Source organism: Anolis sagrei, chromosome 2, assembly GCF_037176765.1.
Source record: "Anolis sagrei isolate rAnoSag1 chromosome 2, rAnoSag1.mat, whole genome shotgun sequence".
NCBI lineage: Eukaryota > Metazoa > Chordata > Lepidosauria > Squamata > Dactyloidae > Anolis > Anolis sagrei.
The window spans coordinates 224,437,336-224,456,621 of NC_090022.1; the positions used below are offsets into that span (position 1 = coordinate 224,437,336).

Consider the following 19,286-nt stretch of genomic DNA (forward strand, 5'->3'; position numbering starts at 1 on the left):
AGAATACAAATACATTTTTTAAAGTGGGAGGAATCTGATTAATTTTTCCTATCTATGTCGATACAGTTGGCCCTCTGTATCCACAGATTTTTCATCCGCAGATTAATCAATCCACATCTTGAAAACTCTTTTTTTTAAAAAAAAAATCCAAAAAGCAAATGCTCTTTTTCCAATTGTACGTGAGGGTTGCCATTTTATTGCACCTTTGTATATAACGGTACTTGAGCCTCCACGGATTTTGGTATCCACAGAAGGTACTAGAACCAAACCCCAGCAGATACACACATAGGTATGACTGCATTTGGAATGCTGTTCATGCACAGTAAAAGAGGATACTCTGTTACCATTTGAATTCCTGCCCTTTTGCAAGAGGCATGCTACATGTCTGACACCATTTTGCAAGGGTATATTTTATGATGGAGACTACATTTCTGAAGTTTTGGTTTCCCAGCTGCCATTCCTAATAGGCCATACAGTCTTCAAATTGAAAATCATCCACTGTTGCATTCATTCTATCTTGGGACTCATGTGGAGAAACCCTTGTAGTCTGGGAGGTAATACAGAAATACTCAAAATAAATAAATAAATAATCTGGAGGAAGACTGCTTATCAAATCCAGACAAAATGCCTGTTTCTAATATTTTCCCCTTATTCTAACACCAAGAGCCAGAATTGTTTCAACTAGGCCTGGGCGGTTTCGTTTAGTTAATTCGTAATTCATTAATAATTCGTTAATTTTTCCAATTACAAAACGATAACGAACCATTCTGGAGCAATCATTTAAAAAAAACGAATTTTTAAACACGTTTTGTAAATGCTTTGTATTTTGTTATTGTATTCGTTTCGTTATTGTTCTGAGGTCGTTTCGTTATTATTTCCGCATGTCTGGGCCAGTTTTATGGTTTAATTAGTGAAAAAAAATTATAATATCACACCAACAGTCAAGAACAGAGGGAGAGGGAAGCTTCAGAAGTTTTTGGAGGTTTTTTAGCGTATTTCGCGGTCGTGTCCGCCATTAACGAATCGATTCGTTATTGTTTCGGAAATCGATTCGTTAATTTTTTTACCATTTACGAAATTTCGTAAATATCGAACTTTTTAAAAGGAAAATTTTGTAATTATTTTAAATATCGAAACAAAAAAACCCCCCAAATACAAATCGATTTTAGAAACAAATTTTTGCGTTGTTACCCAGGCCTAGTTTCAACATTAAAAGAGGAAAACCACCATAGTTTACCGTGCAGACTGAGGAATTTTTTGCTGTACTTCATATATTTTTCAAGTAGTCAATGATATCACTAGGGTTGATGCCATCCAGCATAGTAATTCATGCCAAACCATATCACAGTATAGCAGCCAAAATACTGTTTTTAATGTATGCTGATTGCATTTTATGTTATGTTATTATATTGTGTCGGCATCGAATAGTTGCCTGTTGCCTATTGGAAGCCATCCTGAGTCCCTCTTCGGAGGTTGAGAAGGACGGGGTAAAATGTTGTAAATAAATAAATAAAATATCAAAAAATGGACAATGTCAATATCTATAAACAAAAAACAGCAGCCAAAAAATAATAATGTACATTGAGATGAAATCATGATTCCAAGAATCGTTGTAATTTAGTAATAATCCCCAACTGTATGTGTATTAGAATTTCCAAAAAGTCAATTAGCAGAGATATTTAGCCTTGTGGTTATACTGTTGCAGTAATGTAAGCTGGTCTTATGAGAAATGTATTTGTACTTGTAGCTAACTTGGATATATTTTATTACACAATAATATATTTATGCTGAAATGCTGCCCCAAAAATGCACCGAAAAAGACATTTATAGCTGCACCGCCATAATCCCATGGCCACAGGATAGTAATCTAAAGCCAAAGGCAGAGTTTTATGGGAAATATACAAATTTCATGTTGGTTGATCACCATCAGTTGTACCTAAGATACTTCCAGAGAAACCTATCAATAGATACAAATGCTAATAAATTGTTAAATTCTACATGGTTTTGGACCATTGATGCACTATTTGATAGTGGCAATGAAGAGTCATGAAGTTAAAGTGTCAAAGCTCAAGAAAAATTAAGTAATGAGGAGATAATTATTGCCATTGTTTTTTCAGCTGTCAAGTTATATCCCAATACTGTAACAGATTGGTTGTCATCAATTGATTTCTTCTATCCTTTTAGAAAAATAACACCAAAACCACAAACATGGTTAAAGAGACATGTTACAAAGTATGAAATATTCTAAACCACCATTTATAAGGCATTAAACAAGTTTTTCCCTCCTTTTCCCTCTCCCTCCTTCTTAGATCGAATTGCACAGAATATAATAAAGTCCCATTTGGAGACGTGCCAGTACACAATGGAGGAGCTACACCAGCTAGCCTGGCAGACCCACACATATGAAGAAATCAAAGTATACCAGAGCAAGGTACAGCAAATGTAGCTGCATGTCATATCCTTCCAATTTTCCTCACTGATAACCTTTTCATGCATTCAACCTGACTGTTATTTTTTTTCATGGCCTCAATGACTTGCAGCAATGACAGCACCAACCTAGACCTGACCCACCAATTTTTCCTGCAGTGATCAACATTAGAAAGGGTGGTGATGATTAAAATCCTCCAGAATCCCATATAGCACAGACATTAAAAACAAATTAGAGCCCAAGGTCCCTTTGAAGTCTTCTGCATGGTAAAAATGTAGAATATGTGGCAGATAACTTTGATAAATTGGCATAAAACTGACATATGTACTTAAAGGCAGATGGTTGAACTCATTTTTCATGGCAAACAGTTCATCTTTGAAACCTCTGGTTAGGAGGGGGTTCCTCAACATCAAAAGTAAGTTGATGAGAATGTAGATGATGCAGATACTTATTGGGGAGTTATGAGTGTATTTCTGGCATGAATTCCAGCCCTGACATATGTTTTGGGGTAGCTATGTGAGTTTCACAGCAGATTTGCCAAAATTTTCTACCTGGAGTGTTTCCCCATAGGGTTATAGAAAAGCCAGTCAATGGGTGTGTTCCACTGGCTTGATTGCTTTACAGATATAGAAGTAAGCATGGCCCCTACATGTTCAGAGGCTTCATCCTTTGATTAGAGTCAGTCCATCAATCAGTCCAATGTTCCTGAAGAACTATCATGGTATGTGTACTACTTACTCATCCTGGATTGTCCAAATTCCAGATTTGGGGAAGGAGGAATGAAGATTTTGGAATCAAACTATTAGGGTACCATAGCAGTAAAAATAAATCACATGGTAACAATAATAATTTTATATATGCAAGTTTGAATAAAATAACAATTAGGTGAAGCTATCTGGTACTTTAGCAATTAAAGGACCATTGCTCTTACTTGCCTATTCTTTTTTTTCATGGTGGTTTCTTCTGGAAGTCAAGAGAAGCATTGTGGCAGCAGTGTGCAATCCAGATCACACATGCCATTCAATACGTGGTGGAATTTGCAAAACGGATAACAGGCTTTATGGAACTCTGTCAAAATGATCAGATTCTACTTCTCAAATCAGGTGTGTGGCAAATCTACATCACACTACATCGGCTTTTACGGAATTAAAGTAGAATGACTTACAGCATCCTTTCCATATTGAAGAAAATTGCAGGGGCCAATGCACCCAGAGTGCAATGGATATATGAATCTGATATACACAAGTTCAAAACAAATTTGAAAAACTAATGATTTGTACATTGGACTTAGCTTTCAATGAAAACGGAATAGTCCATATTAAGTATCATCTTCATGTTCTTCATTATTAATTAAAATTTATTTTTATTGTTGCTATGTTTAATGTGCTTTTATCTTGTTGAGTTTTCCCTGTTTTTAATAAAAAATGATTTAAATTGTTTATGTTGTATGCTATCATGAGATTCTATGATAAAGAGTGAAACAGACGTGTTTAAATAAATAAATAATCTATCATAGCCATAGCACAACTGAAACAGAAAGCAGTTAAGTGCATTGTATATAGATCTGGAGAGGAGGATAGGAACTTATGCTTTAATAACATTAGATTCCAAAAATGCTTGAGGTCATTTCACTGGGATATTTACATGTAGTAACCTGGGCCATTTGTTGTCTCTCCAGGCTGTCTAGAAGTGGTTTTAGTAAGAATGTGCCGTGCCTTCAATCCACTCAACAACACTGTTCTGTTTGAAGGGAAATATGGAGGAATGCAAATGTTCAAGGCTTTGGGTAGGTTGTTTTTTGTTGTGTTGTTTGTTCCTCCATATTACCAACTGAAGTTCAATTTGTCACCACTTGACAAAAGCAAAATTTAATTATCATGTCATTATCTGTATTTTTCCAAAAACATTGTTTGTTTTCGTATGTAAGTAGTAGGCTTGTACATTTTGGCTGAACCTTGACCTATTTCTGCTGGCCGGATACCGGTAGACCCCCCATATCCATTTTTGTGTACCTCCTGAAAACAGGAATGCAGCCGGATGGAGTTTTCAGACTGCAGCTGAAAAATATGGCTGGATCAGCCCATTGGTGGCGCGGGGGGGGGGGGTTCCTATCATTTTACGACATTGCATCATTTATCCTTACATCCTTCATTATGACTTGGATTAAAAAGCATCATGGTTAGGATACCACTCTTTTTACAGGATAGCCCATGAGGTCTCTTCCAACTCTTTGATTCTATGATCCTTTCCCTTTGGTCCAGAGAAGACCTTCAATACTTTGTTAAAAATGTTTCTACTCTAGAAGAGACAGCGTCGCAACCCTGCACAGCATCTCTCAGTATAAACCCTGACAGACAGGCAGCAGTGTGCACTCTCTCTCTCTCTCTACACGTTCTTTCCATTAAGGCATTTTAAGGAGGCTTCCCACTTCCCACAGGGAAGGAAGATCAATGATCTGGAGCTATTCTCAGGGCTTCCTTTAAAAAGCCCTCTCTTTTCTCTTGATTTGCACTGCTTCAGGCCCTGCCTTTTTCCCCCTCATGCCTTTTTGCTTCAGGTTTAATGCTTCCTTATAAAGCTGTTTCTACTTTAATCTAGAGAAGAGGTAACTAGATTGTAGTAGTTTTCTCAGAGCGAGGTGGTTCTTTTCTTTTGCTGGGATTACTATTAATTATTATTATTATTATTATTATTATTATTATTAACCTTTATAAGCATTTTCTGAAGGAGAGGAGGAGAGGAGAAAAAGAAGCTAAAACGATGACTCTCCGAGGCCCCAAACACACGTGTGCTCCCTACATACACATTCCACACGTTCCCAACTCCCAGTCACTACCACAAAATAAAAAGAATCAAGAAAATAAAGGAAAATCAAAAAGATTCAAAAGAGAGACCAAGTCAGAAGCCAAGCCAAAAAATATACTGAAGCCAGGATGCAACAGTGATGCTGAATAGGGGAGGAGGAGCCGTGATCGGCTGCCACGTGGTCCCGTTATAGACGGGAAAATGTGTCAGCTGGGCCCTTGCCATTATGACCACTCAGTAGAGCCAAAGAAGCCAGTTTGGCCAAAGTAAAACAGCTAAAATAGATGTGTACACAAATCTAATAAATAGCAATCATATTTATCCATACTATGATTAATAATCATTTCAGCTGCTTCTGCCAAAGCCAGATGGGTAAGAAAATTCTCAGACATATCAGTGTTACTTTGAATTGTTTTGAGATTTATCTCCATTGATGGGGCCTGTACAATTTTCTAAGCTCTGTGGAAAGGCAGAAAAGCTGCCAGTTAAGATTTTCCTCTTGGTTTGTGGGCACGACTGAGGATTCAGGCAGAGGCTTGCATTCAGTTTGCAAACTGGCTGAAGTTAGTCTCCTTTGTTCACTTCAACAGTTAGCACAGAGTTTTGTCCTCTGCCACCCTCCCTCTGTATTCCTCGTCATGATTTTGTGGCTTTCTTTGTAGCATTTTTGAATCTTTATAGTATATTTAATTTTGTCATGTTACAGGGAAAGATTAGGATGGGATTTGGCTCCAGTTATGGGTAGAGAGGCTCTGCCACATCCAGTTGAGAATCTTGTAATGGGGACCTGTGTCATATGGGCTATCAGAGTCATGCCCATTTTATTAAATTTAGATCTTGATAGTTTTTTCTGAACAGGAAATTATGTGATAGTATATAAATATTAGTATATCTAAACAGAAAATACTGATTCCAGTGCAGAAAATGCTGTTACTTGTGCAAAGCACAGAATGAGTCTTGAACTTTTCAAAAACTGCAGTTTTCAAAGACTTTCTTGCAGTGGGAAGAGAAAAAGGAGTTCTATTCAATATTGATACAAACATTCTACTATTTACACTTTATAATAGTAGCAGTTAATAATGGCTTAGAATGGCTGTTTTTTGAATGATCGGTCTAAAGTACTGTTTGTAAGCTGAAGATTATATATACACTTTCAATGGGGCTTGCCATGCCAGGCACTTTTAACAACCTACTCAGCAGGTACAGCTTTTCCTAACAGTATTTAACAACTGAAGGAAATAGTATTTCTCTTCCATCATGACATAAGTGTCTGACTGTGGAGATGCACACAGATTAGCTAGTGCTCATGTCGTATGAATCAGCATCTATAAAAGTTAGAATTTCCAGATGAGAAGCAAGTTTTAGAAGGTGATGGATTTCATGTTGACTTTGTCCTGTCTTCTGTGTGCAGGTTCAGATGATCTGGTGAATGAAGCATTTGAATTTGCAAAGAATTTATGTTCGTTGCAGCTAACTGAGGAAGAAATTGCCTTGTTTTCATCTGCTGTTCTTATATCACCAGGTACTTATTTCCAACTAATTTTCGTTACCCCTTCATCCTACATAAAACCCCTACATCAGTACAGTTATTGGCTATGTACAGAATACAGTAAGCCTAAATTGGTTTAATTTGCTTCATGTTCTGCCTATGATTATGAGGGGAATTCCAGGTGGATATTTTTCTCTCTCTTGCACACACACTTTAACTTGTATTTCATATGTCATTATGTCTCCATTGTGATCAGTGACACTTGTAAAACCTTGTAGTAGCCAAGTACTTATATAATTCCTAAATTCCTATTTACACTTGCTGAGAGAAGTGTCTTTTCTTCCAACAATATCAGTCCTTGCTTGTTTGGGTGGTCTGATCTTTGTGACAGTTGGGGGAAAGGGAAAGAAATGCATAATCAAATGTGAAATAGTGACACCCACCACCCCCCAAAAATAGATGTTAATGGGGTACCTATGTGTGCATATGCTCCTTCAAGTTATTGATTTATTGTGATTTCTTAGGCAAGGAGTACTCAGATCCTAAGATCCAACCTAACTGGAGCCTGGTGTAAAAATAAAATAAAATAAAGCTTTGACACAATTAGAATCAAAGATTCTGAGTACCAAAACCAAACAGACTTCAGGGTTTATCTAGACTTGTTTTTTTTTAAGTGGTCTTGATTTGCCCCCAAACTATCTTTGTTTCTACAACATTATTTACAGTAGGGATGAGTCAATTTGTCACTGCTGTTATTTAAAATATTGGAAAACCAATCCTTGCTGATCTATTGCATATCATCGCTTCTCGGCCTTTTGGCTAAGATCAAGTGTAGTATCAAGTGTAGTATCTGTCTATCCCTGGAATATGGCAGATAAACCACATATCCATACCCATATCATTAAATCTTATTTACCATTATATTGTTATGCATCTATATATAATATGCTTTATTTAATCAACATTAAATATCAACACATCTGAGGATGCTTGCCATAGATGCAGGCGAAACGTCAGGAGAAATGCCTCTGGAACATGGCCATATAGCCCGAAAAAACCCACAAGAACTGAGTGATTCCGGCCATGAAAGCCTTCGACAATACATTGAACATTATAATATATTCTAGAATCTGTGTTTTCCCCCTCTTGAACAGCCATATGTACTTGCATTAAACATTGCTTTGTAGGTATTCATCAGCACTGCAGTAAAGAAATAAAAATCTGGTATTGCAGGAAAAGAGCCATTTTTTTCTATCAGCAGCTTATGTTGGCTACAAAAAAGGTGTCTTGGAGAAGACAACCAGACACAAAAGGATTTGGGAAGCAGGCAACCAAATAGGGCTGCCAATTGTGAAAAAAATTCAACAATCACCATCAGACAGTGTGGCCAAATGGCATATCAGTTTGAGACAGATTTACTGGAAGCAATTTTCTTTCTTTTCAGTGAAGAGTCTTTTAAAGTCATATCTGCTTAGATTCACAGATTCATAGACTTAACACAATCACCCATTCAATTTGAATCTTGCTGATTGAAATTTTTCTTTGATTTTAAATGTAATGTATTGTATATGTATATTGTAAACCGCTCTGAGCAATCGGGGAGTGGTGGTATAATTGATAAATAAATAAATAAAAAATTGGGTGATAGAATGCCAGAATCTATGCTTTACCAAGAACCCAAATGGTGCAGTTGAGATGCACAAACATCCTACTCTTATTAGGAAGCTTGTATTGCAAGGACAGAGTGGCCTAAACACCTTGCATAAGACAACTCTATGAAATTCATGGGGTCGCCATAAGTCAACAGGCTACTTGAACGTACATGAGAAGGAAAGAGACTGCATGATTGCCCACAGTTCAAGTGAAACCTAAGATCAAACCCAAGTTCTACATGTTAGTGATTTGCCATTTGAAAATTAAAATGCTACAGTTCATCCAAATAGTAATTCAATCATGGTATTGGCATTAAATAGTGATGTTCACGAATTTTCTTTCCATTTTCTTCCTTGATTTAGTTTATATCTGTACTTTATTAATTTCGTGTTACTTTACTGTTTGGCCAGATCGAGCTTGGCTGTTAGAACCAAGGAAGGTCCAGAAGCTTCAGGAAAAGATTTATTTTGCACTTCAACATGTGATTCACAAGAATCATCTTGATGATGAGACTTTGGCAAAGGTAGATTTTCAATATAAACTGACATACACAAGTTCATTGACAGCCTGATTTAGCATCTTTTTTTTTTTTGATTAGTCATATGTTAATCCAGATTTCCACAGCAGACAAAAGAAAGACCCAGATCTAAAAATTCATTGCAGCTAGAAATTTCAGGGGTGGGAGGGATAACTGTCCTTTTTTTTTTTTTAGTATAAACAATAAGTCTCTCTTTTTTTTGTTAAAGCTGCATCTGAAGTGAGTTACAGTGTACATTGATTTGCTTTTGTTGCTACTATTTAATGTACCACAAGACTCTTGGTTATTCTTGTGGGCAAAATATCTCAACTGACTATGTATCAAAGGGCTTTCTGTTTTAAACCAAAGGTAGGCTTGCTTTACTTTCTTCCCAAATTGGGATGATTCTGCCCCATCAGAAACAAATAAAATGAATATGTCGAATAAAAACCAAGGGCAGTAAAACTTAAAATAATTAAAGTCAATTGAAAAAGACTTCACAACCTCTGAGGATGCCTGCCATAGATGCAGGTGAAACGTCAGGAGAGAATGCTTCTAGAACGAGGCCATATAGCCCAAAAAACCTAAAACAATCCAGTGATTCTGCCACAAAAGCCTTCGACAATCAATTGAAAAAGTCTTTTTGGGGCTTAATACAAATAATATCCAGAGAGGGAACTTGTTGCATCTCTAAAGGGTAGTTATTCCACCGCCGAAAAGCTCTGTTGCACAAACTCACTCATGTAATGGCCTGGGTTTGTGATACAAAAAAAAAAAAAAAAAGGGGGGGGGTCCATTGCTGATCTTAAGGAAGAGATTATCTTTAAGGTAATCATCAAATGATATTCAGCATTATGAGATCAGATTATTTAGCCCCAAACCCAGATTCTCCTTCTTCTACAAAATTGATTTAAGAACAAGAAAATTAGTTTGATGGATCTAATCTGTTTGAAAATAAGAATTTCATGATTCTTTTGTTTTCTTGGAATAATATTTCTTTCCCTGTACTCTTTTGTCTGTCTCTCTTACAGTTAGTAGCCAAGATTCCAACTATCACTGCACTTTGCAACCTGCATGGAGAAAAACTGCAGGTATTTAAACAATCTCATCCTGACATAGTGAACACACTGTTTCCTCCGTTGTACAAGGAACTGTTCAATCCAGACTCTACCACTGGCTGCAAGTAAAAGGAAAGATAGAATATGTCACATAGTCCTGGAATGCATCACTGTTAAGACAAAAGAATTGTTTTCATGAAGACTTTCTTTTAAAAAAATGTCACTACTGCAACACTAGGAATGTCCTGCACTTAATAGAATTATTTTTCACCGCTACAGTTTGAAGAATGTAAATATGCACCTCTGAGTGGGGCCTGTTTTCATTTCTCTTCTTTTTGCTATTTTTTCTCTTTTTTAATTTTTAACTTACCAGGAAAAAGTTGCAAAATATAGAACACTGGGTGTTACCTTTATTTTTGATTTTATTTTATTTTATTTTATTTTATTTTATTGGGGATGTGTTTTGGGGCAGACAACTGTTTATAGACATTTTATTGTAGATATAAATGAAAACAGAAGGGCAATTTGCAGTATTGCTCTTCCTTCTTATTGTTCAAATATAATTTAAGAAAATTCCACTAAACTAGGCTTAACTATTTCTATGTTTTTAGCTAGTTAAATGCATGTGGCAATTTGTAGCCGTCTTGGAAATAGGTGTGCGTGTATGTAATATATATATATATGGGCATGAGCCTTTCCTGTGTGGATGCAGCATTGGTGCAAAGACAATTCCTGGGCGGTGGCGGGTAACATTCCCTGTTTCTCTTTTGCCCCCTGAAGATGTACACAGGCATTTCCATGTAGCATTCCAGAAATGGAGAGGTAAATGAGATTGTCTGTTTTTAGCTCCCACATTTAATCCTCCTTTTCCACTCAGTGTGAACGGTGGGGTCTTCCCAATTCCTGTAATTGTATGTTATTCTATGTGTAATCTGAAGGGACAAGGGGGAAAAAAATCCTAGAGGGATCCTTCGCTACACAGGCAAGGATCATGTCTTGTGTATATATAAAAAGTATATATCAGGGATGGGCAAGTTTGGTATTCTCTGGGGCTAACTCTACCTTAAGACGATGGTCATGTGCCAGAAGAGTATGCTATTACACAGTTCAACATTGTCATCATCACCATGGATTATCCTAATGCAGTTTCTTGGATGGGGGATTATGTAAAAAATAGAAAAGAAAGATGCCCGGTTTTTAAATCGTTAACACTCTTACTCATGCACTGCCCTTCCCTCCAAGTAAAATTGAATTGCAAGATTTTAATTACATCCTGATTCCAATGTGATAGCACTACTGGGTCTTGGATACGATTGCCTCATGAGTTACTAGTTAGCCATCCTTGTTGTATATTGTTATATAGTACACATATATATGGAATACGCACACACTTGTTGTAGCTTAAAGAAAATGCCTATTTTCTAAGGATGCTGTCTTGCATTTTTTAAACTCTCCATGTAATGTGTTGGTTTTATGTTGAGCAATTAGACTTTTGCTCTGCCATCCATCCACATATAATGAAAACATGATTCAATTTCTGATCAGTTTGTATATAATATGTATGCAGTATATGGTCACCGAATGATGAAAAGTCAGGTTAGTATTATTGGTGCCAAAGCCTTGTCTGGATAATTCAAATGGACAGAGATAAAGTTATTGGGAGATTTTTTTTTTCCTCAGCGAGAGTGATAAAGCATATATTAAACATAATATTATAGGACAAAATGCCAATAGAGTATTTAAACTACAGAGTAAATTGTATACCATCCCAAACAGTACATTTGTTTTGTGAGTCAGAAAGAGAGTTTATTTTATTACCTTCCTGAAACAATAATAATAATTATTATTATAGGGCTCGGTATTGCTCTGTGTTCTCCAGGGGATAGCGAAGCAGGCCCATGTTGCATCTAAAAGTTATACAAAGAACCAACCAGTCATCAGCAAAGACATTATTGTAAACTGCAGGATGAGAGTGAAGGCTTTCCATATGTACACCCATCATCGAATGCAATTGTAACATTCCAGTGTCTAGGTAAACAGCTGTTTTTACTGGTTCACTATACTTCATATCCAGGGCTCAGATGGCTTGTTACTGCTTAACAAAACTGGAGTGGCATATTAATTTATTAGTGATTAATTTATTAGTGATCCTGAGTCTACAAATGAAAAATTATTATTATTATTATTATTATTATTATTATTATTTTATAGAATATTTTCTCCACTAGTTCCTACAGGATTGCTTAAGAAGCCTCTTTTACACACACACACACACACATTCCTGGTTCTATTAGTGGAAAGAATTATGAGGAGAGAAGTAAAGGAAGTCCCTTCAGATCCCATAATGGCTCCAGTGTTTCTTAGCAGTGTTTCCTCAAAACTGTAATTTTAGAGCAAATGCTTAACCAGTTGTTCTCCAGGGATGGTTTTAAAAGATCTCTGTGAGAACAAAGAATCCATGCTCACTGATTCTGTGATACTTCAGAGAGGTTGCAGACCCCTAGAACATATCTGTGCAATCTTCTCTGAGCTTGCAAAAGTTACAATGATGGACTGCAATTCCTAGAATCCCACAGCCTATATGGCAAATGACTATGTTGGCTGCAGGATTCTGAAAGCTCCAATGTAACTATTCCAAATTTTACACCTTCCACTCCTGGGAGATTCTGAGAACAATCGACTATATTCTGCTCACTCATTCATTCTGTCATTTTCCCTTTCTAACAATCACTGACTCTTTATATACCATCACACTATTCTTTGATGCTTTATGCTAACTTTTCTTATATAACACCATAACCAAAGCTGTTTTTAAAAAGTCCATAATATACTATATAGGCTATACTTTTTTCAAACTTTAATTCTGAAAATATATAACACACATGCCATACAAATACATTCTTGTTTCTTACCGAGTAACTGCCCAATAATAAACCAGCATGGTGTAGCAGTTTGAGCATTAGACTATGCCTAAGATCACTATTACTAGGGTTCAAATCCCCACTTTGCCAGAGATACTCAGTAGGAGATACCTCAGATGAGGGCAAAGCCCTTCTGAACAAATATTTAGGGGGGAAATAGTTCCTTTTTTGAAAAGGTGAAATGATGTAATCTACCATGTTACTGACAGGGTTACCTAACTTCTTCAACACAGAATTAAATCTAACATTGCATGACCAGCCTCTGGCTTACATTATGGGATTTTTCTCTCCTTTCCACTCCAGTGTGCTACACATGCAAACACACTTGATTGAACTAGGAGCCAGAAGAAGATGTTTTTTCCTTTGGTTGAGACCGGTGAAAGCATCTCCATATTCTGGAGGAGTTATTTTGGATACCATCACTTCTGAGTTTTTTTCTTACTTATACATAGAATAACTGGAAATAGAAACGTTATGAGGCTGATTTGAATTTTGAGAAATATACCTTTGGGTGGACCTAGGACCTCTTCAGACAGGCAGGAGGAAAGGGGGAAAATGGAGGGAACCATCCCCCTTCATTCCCTACTATCTTTCCTTGTATGGCCTCCCATCGCATGTGATTTTTTATCTTTTCCCCATTTCCTCCTTGTGTTCTCGAATTGGAGTCGGGTAACACCCAACTCCTCCAAAGCCATTCTGGGCTCTGTTTATCCATACTGCTGAAACCGAGCCCCATGGAGTCTCCCCAGATACTGTCTTGCGTCATATGATGGGCTCCGTGGGACTCTGTTTTGGCAACATGGAAAAATGGGAAGAAAATGCAGAGAAAATGTCATATGATAACATCCCTACTAACTGTTAAATAGAAATGAAATGAAAGATTTCCATGAGTGCCAGCGCATGCCACCCCCAAAACCTTTCTAATCTTCAGTTATTCCAGGTATAACTAAAGAAAGGTATTTCAGAGGTACAGTTAGTATCCAAATCACTCCTCCAGAAAATGGAAGTGACCCATATTTGATAACATTTATTACACTGCAAAACAACACCATAGGACACTTCTAAGTAGGGTTTAATGGGTTTATTTTTTTTTTTAGATTACAGCCCCCAGAATCCCTCACCCAATAAGGCCAAATTGAACAATCTTGGACTGCCTACTATGACTTCTTGTTATTCTGCTGTTCCTCTTCAAATGACAGGATAGAGGGACAACGGAAGCTGCCCTAGTAAATGATATCCCTTCTTCCTTTACTTAATTTGTCTCTCCTCCACTGGAACGAACAAACAATAACACTTTATATTGTCTTCTGATAATGTAAGAGACAGAGTCACTTTATTCTCAGTGTCTGAGCAGACAGATGTAGACTGCTTGTTACACTTCTACAGGGACTTAATTTTGTCTAAATGTCACTCCTGCTGGCTCCCTGTATAAAGAATTAATTCCAAGAGTCATATTTCCTTCTAATGGAAAGATTGCTTTACTGATTGCTGGGAAAACAGGGTAATAGAAGACATTCAATTAAACCAAGCTGTTTCCAAATGCAATATATATTTGATGATTGTGTTAGAGACCACGCAGGATTTGAGGCTAGGAGTTCTTGTGCTCTTTTGACTCTCATCTAATATAATCTTCTTGATTTCCTTTTTGTTAAAAATTCTTCCTGGATTTTACAGTCATGGAAGTTTGAGTAGCTTCTACATAGTAAGACTAGAATGAAATAATTCATTTTCTCCTAGGACTACATCTACCCAAATAGCTACAATTACAAACAGAACTCACTTTAACTCCACTTTGACTCATACTGTTAGCATGATATCAATTAAGAAAGACAAAGGAATTCTAACACCTACATCATGTATCAGCAAAACTGGACAATCTTGGTGATCTATTCTTTAGATAAGGTCAGGTTACCAAAGTATTGCCAAGTTCCAATAATTCCTTATGGAGAATAAAAGCTGGGGACATTCCTTTGTTCAATGACAAGTGTTTTCTCCATTGAAATTGAATAGTAGATCACTACATCCAGTTAAGGGCATTTACCTTGGAGTAAATGTAGAGTTTTGGATTAAAGTACAAGGGGAGTCACCAAAACAGTGACATAAGAACCATGGGAGGGAATACCTAGATAGGTAAAACTTTGAAACCTGAAACAAACAGCTTGGTTTTCCTTGACACTAGAAAGTGTATGAGTTTGTGTGTATGTGTAACATGATTCAGCCATTCTGCCTTCTCTCTATCCGTATCTCTGACATGCAGTGTGAACTGTATGTCATACACTAGCACCATCTTACTCTTTCCTTTTCAATCTTCACACTTTGTAAATGACAATCACTGCTTGATGCAGATGTTGCACTGTATGCTGCTCAGGGATATATTACCTTATTAAAAATAATAAGATATATGAAAATGACAATAATAATAAGGAAACAATTATTAGAAATGTGTTGAAAGGCACAAATTTAGATGCCAAAATATGGAAGACCCAGACAAGGCTTTCAAGCCAGCTTTTAGAAATGATGTGGTTACAAACTGAATTCACTGTTCCTTTCTCCTCTCCAATGTGCGCCCTTGATTTTACACTTTGATTCTGAGCACACAATCCATACTGTGACCATTTATCCTTCGGAAGAAAACTCTGTGAACTTAAAATGAATTTCAAGCCATTGGCAAAATTAACATTTGGTTTCAAAAATGTTTTCTGGGATGAAAGAAAGTGGCTAAAGTACACTGCAACTGCAAACTTGAATATAAAACCGCTGGAAGGCAGTGGCACTTAAATCTTACACGAGGTAAGTGTGCAAGAATCAGGAATTTAGACTTTGAAAATAGTGACATATTAGTAGCATTAGCCACAATGTTGCTGATTTACCACATGGAGAAATACATGAGACAAATAAATAAAAGGGAAATTTTTAAAAAGCATTATTTCTTCTCATTTTCAAAGTGCCTCTAATTGGCTTCTATGTACTGGCAAACCAACAGAGTACCAAGTCATAACAGAATAAAAAGTACTTCATACAATTATTTTTGCTACCAAATACCAAGCCAAGTTCTTTATGAAAGTGTTTCCCTATGTTACCTTTTACTATCTCTTCTATGTTAAGCTCTAGGAACAATCTGAGAAAAGAAAGTAGAGAGCATGCTATTTAATAGTGATTTGTCATCCTAGTCATTCATCCACAAGTCTGAAAGAACCATCTTGGTATTACGGTAGTAAAGAAAAGAAATGGTAGGTTTTGGGTGAAGATGTGGGATCAGGTCTCATCTAGGTGAACAGAATGTGAAGACTACAAATACTTTCACAAGTTGTATGAGAAGGTAGTAAATCTAAACATACTCTTTATTTCCACTGTTCACCCTATTTTTTCATGTGAAAAAAGTAAACCTGTCCCAAAATTTGATTTGATGTATAAAGGAGAAAGGCAAGAAAATTATGTTTCAAATTCAAACCATGAATTCCTTTTCCTGCCAACCTGAATTTGAGTTATTTGCTTCTATCCAGAGATAATTTCTCCAGAGCAATGAAAGTGACTTTCTCTATAGAGCAATAGTCCAGCATTAGCAGCTACCTAATTCCACAAATGTAGAAGAAGAAAATTCTAGTACTAGAGTTCAGAGTTTTCTAAATCCTGTTGATCTCAGTGAGTGAGTTAAGTACCCCATTAAATCATTCCCACTGCAAGAAGAGGGTTTCAAAAGTGCTTAACCTTATGTAGATCACTTCCCTTTGGTGTAAGCAGGATGAGTGCAATGAAAAGCCTCTTAGTTCTTTTCATTCCGTATGGTTCTTCATGCAGTCTTAAATGTATGTCAGCACTAACTAAGGAGAGTGTTTTACCCAGTCCAATATTTACTGACAACAGTTACTGAACAGACTGGGTCTCAATATGAAAACAGGACCTGGCAGCACATCTGAACCTAGCTGAAAGTACGGAGTTAGCAGCGAGCTGTATCTTGTGTGAGGTGGGAGGATACATACCGGCATACCCCATGCCTTCTAGACTACCACTCCATAAATGTCCTGCTGCCCTCTTTGCCTAAATGGGCAGCACTGGAACCTTTTCAGCTGTGGCATTTTTGAAGCCAGAGAAAAAGCTGGAGAAGATCTCTAAATGGGAACAAGGGGCCCTTCCAATATGATGATGGGCAAACTGACCCATATTATAACCATATTACATCCTCATATTTCATTGTGTACCTACATTTCCCATTTGTCCTCCATAAAATCATGATTCAGAGACAGATATAGAAATAGTTCCTCTTCATTTTTGAGAAAGTACTTAATATCTCTGTGCTAGTGTCAGACTACTACTCTGGAGACAAAAATTCAAATGTCTCCACAACCATAGAAACCCACTGAATAACCTTGGGCACATCACACTCTCTGAGCAGCAGAGGAAAGCAAAAGCACCTCTTCCCTTTGAATAAATCATGCCAAGAACCCCCCCCCCCCCCCAAAAAAAAATAGGTTTGCCATACATTGGATATGACTTAAAGGCACACAATGACAACAACCTAGTACTATTTCTCCAGTGGTAACAAATGCATCAGTACTTCCTAAAAACAGCAATCTGAATGTATAGCGACATGGATTGATTGTGCTCATATACTAGTGTTTTATAAAGTCATCCACTCAGTTTACATTAAGAAACGCACAAGAAGTTAATGAGGAGAGGTGACCATGATGTGGGGCGCAAAACAGTCCTCTGTGTTATGACAGATGAGACGGTGAGGACAAACCTGCATACAGTGAATTTAGTTACTATATGTATAATACTTGCCTATTTTTCTTGTCCCAGTGGTTAACCACAGAACACAGGACGAGTGAAAGAAACAGCATTGGATATAGCAGCAATAAATTCTGAGTGTTATTTCTTTTTGTAAGAACATTTGCAGAAAATGTTTGCTTTGCACGCTGTCTTCTGTAAGCTAACATAAAGAAAAGGCTTCATCTACTGTAGATATAAAAGTTTTTATTTTGTTTTCATCCGTATTTGTTGGGTAAGGGGTTTTGGAGGATGGGCTGCTAACTTGGTACTGAAGATACTACTGTTGGTTGAGTGGGGAATGTATGCTTGTGTCTAGAAAAGGCAGAGATCCTTAAGTTTGAATTGGTAGCAGACAAGTTTGTTCAACAGTCTATGGAATTCAGACACAAATTAAAAGAAAAACATCACCTTGTTTACATATATATATATATATATATATATATATATATATATATATATATATATCTGAGAGATATTACTACATTGGGTCCTTTATTATTCAAGCAGCAAACACTCATAAATGGATGAATTGTATTGCAAAATTGGGCTGCTGCAAAGAACAGATTTTACCCTGAAGAGTGTTCTACGTAAAACAGCTTATTTTTTAAAAAAGCACTTATCTTTGTCTTTGATTAATTCCCAGATTAAAGAATTGAAGTAAATTAGCTTAGTCTATCAGCTTCTTATAGGGATCAAATGCACTATGATTGTGTCCTCTTCAATGTGTCACTTCAATGTCTGAATCAGGCAAAAGAAACACAATGTGTTATTTAATAAGATGTACTACAATGACATGACTTGTTGAAGTTCTGTTGTGTAAACCAAGCATTCCTCTCTGGGTGATGGGGATTTGCTCCTGCACTTATTTTGGAAAGCCATTGAATGGCCTAATGTTCTCTTTCTCTTTGCCTCTCTTTCCTATAGTATGGCCTACTGCAAACAAAACACAGAGGCACAGTGATTGTACTTGTGGCCATAAACAAAGCACAACCAAAATGTATTGAGCTTTCCTAACTTCCTTTGAAATGCTGTAGGTAGGGATGCTGGATTACATTCGGCTAACTTTCCCCTCCAGGACTGCTTCTTCTGTTACTTTTTTATTCACTGATATTAGTCTATGGGCAAAGCAGCAAAGGAAATATGTAGTTCTACTTTCAGCCAGAATAGTAAGCAAGTTGAGGAACAGAGAAAAATGTCAGTGCTTGTATAGTGGGACCACAATAACACCCAAAAAAGAAGATAAGGATAGAAACAAAAGTCACAGTAAGTGTACACAAAGCAAACTTCATGGATCTGTATGAAGCATACCTATGTTTAAAAATATGTGTAATTTTTGTATAATTATCTCTCAAAGAAGGTCCATGAACTCTGCCAGAGCAAATACAGACTGTGTAGACCGGATGCTAATAGAAGTGAAGCATCACAGCCAATGTGTGCAGTTTTTCTTGTGGTGTGTGAGAATAAAAGACCTGGACCAAGTAATCCTTAGAGCAGTGGTTCCCAACCCGTGGGTCCTCAGCTGTTTTGGCCTTTAACTCCCAGAAATCCTAACAGCTTGTAAACTAGCTGGGATTTTTGGGGGTTGTAGGACAAAACACCTGCGGATCCACAAGTTGAGAACCACTTCCTTAGAGAGAACTGCTCA

The 19,286-nt window shown here is 36.9% G+C and overlaps 1 protein-coding gene and 1 pseudogene across 1 annotated transcript in view; both read left to right on the top strand.

The window, feature by feature from the left end:
- Positions 1–17,324, top strand: part of RORB (RAR related orphan receptor B) — a 190,189-nt gene extending 172,865 nt beyond the window's left edge. The window contains exons 5-10 of the mRNA XM_060762188.2: positions 2,310–2,431; positions 3,399–3,531; positions 4,107–4,214; positions 6,645–6,755; positions 8,786–8,898; positions 9,924–17,324. Coding sequence (XP_060618171.2) covers positions 2,310–2,431; positions 3,399–3,531; positions 4,107–4,214; positions 6,645–6,755; positions 8,786–8,898; positions 9,924–10,079 — 743 coding nt within the window. The 3' untranslated portion in view covers positions 10,080–17,324. The remainder of the gene's footprint in view (positions 1–2,309; positions 2,432–3,398; positions 3,532–4,106; positions 4,215–6,644; positions 6,756–8,785; positions 8,899–9,923) is intronic.
- Positions 7,522–7,643, top strand: LOC137096476 (U2 spliceosomal RNA; annotated as a pseudogene).
- Positions 17,325–19,286: the final 1,962 nt, after the last annotated feature.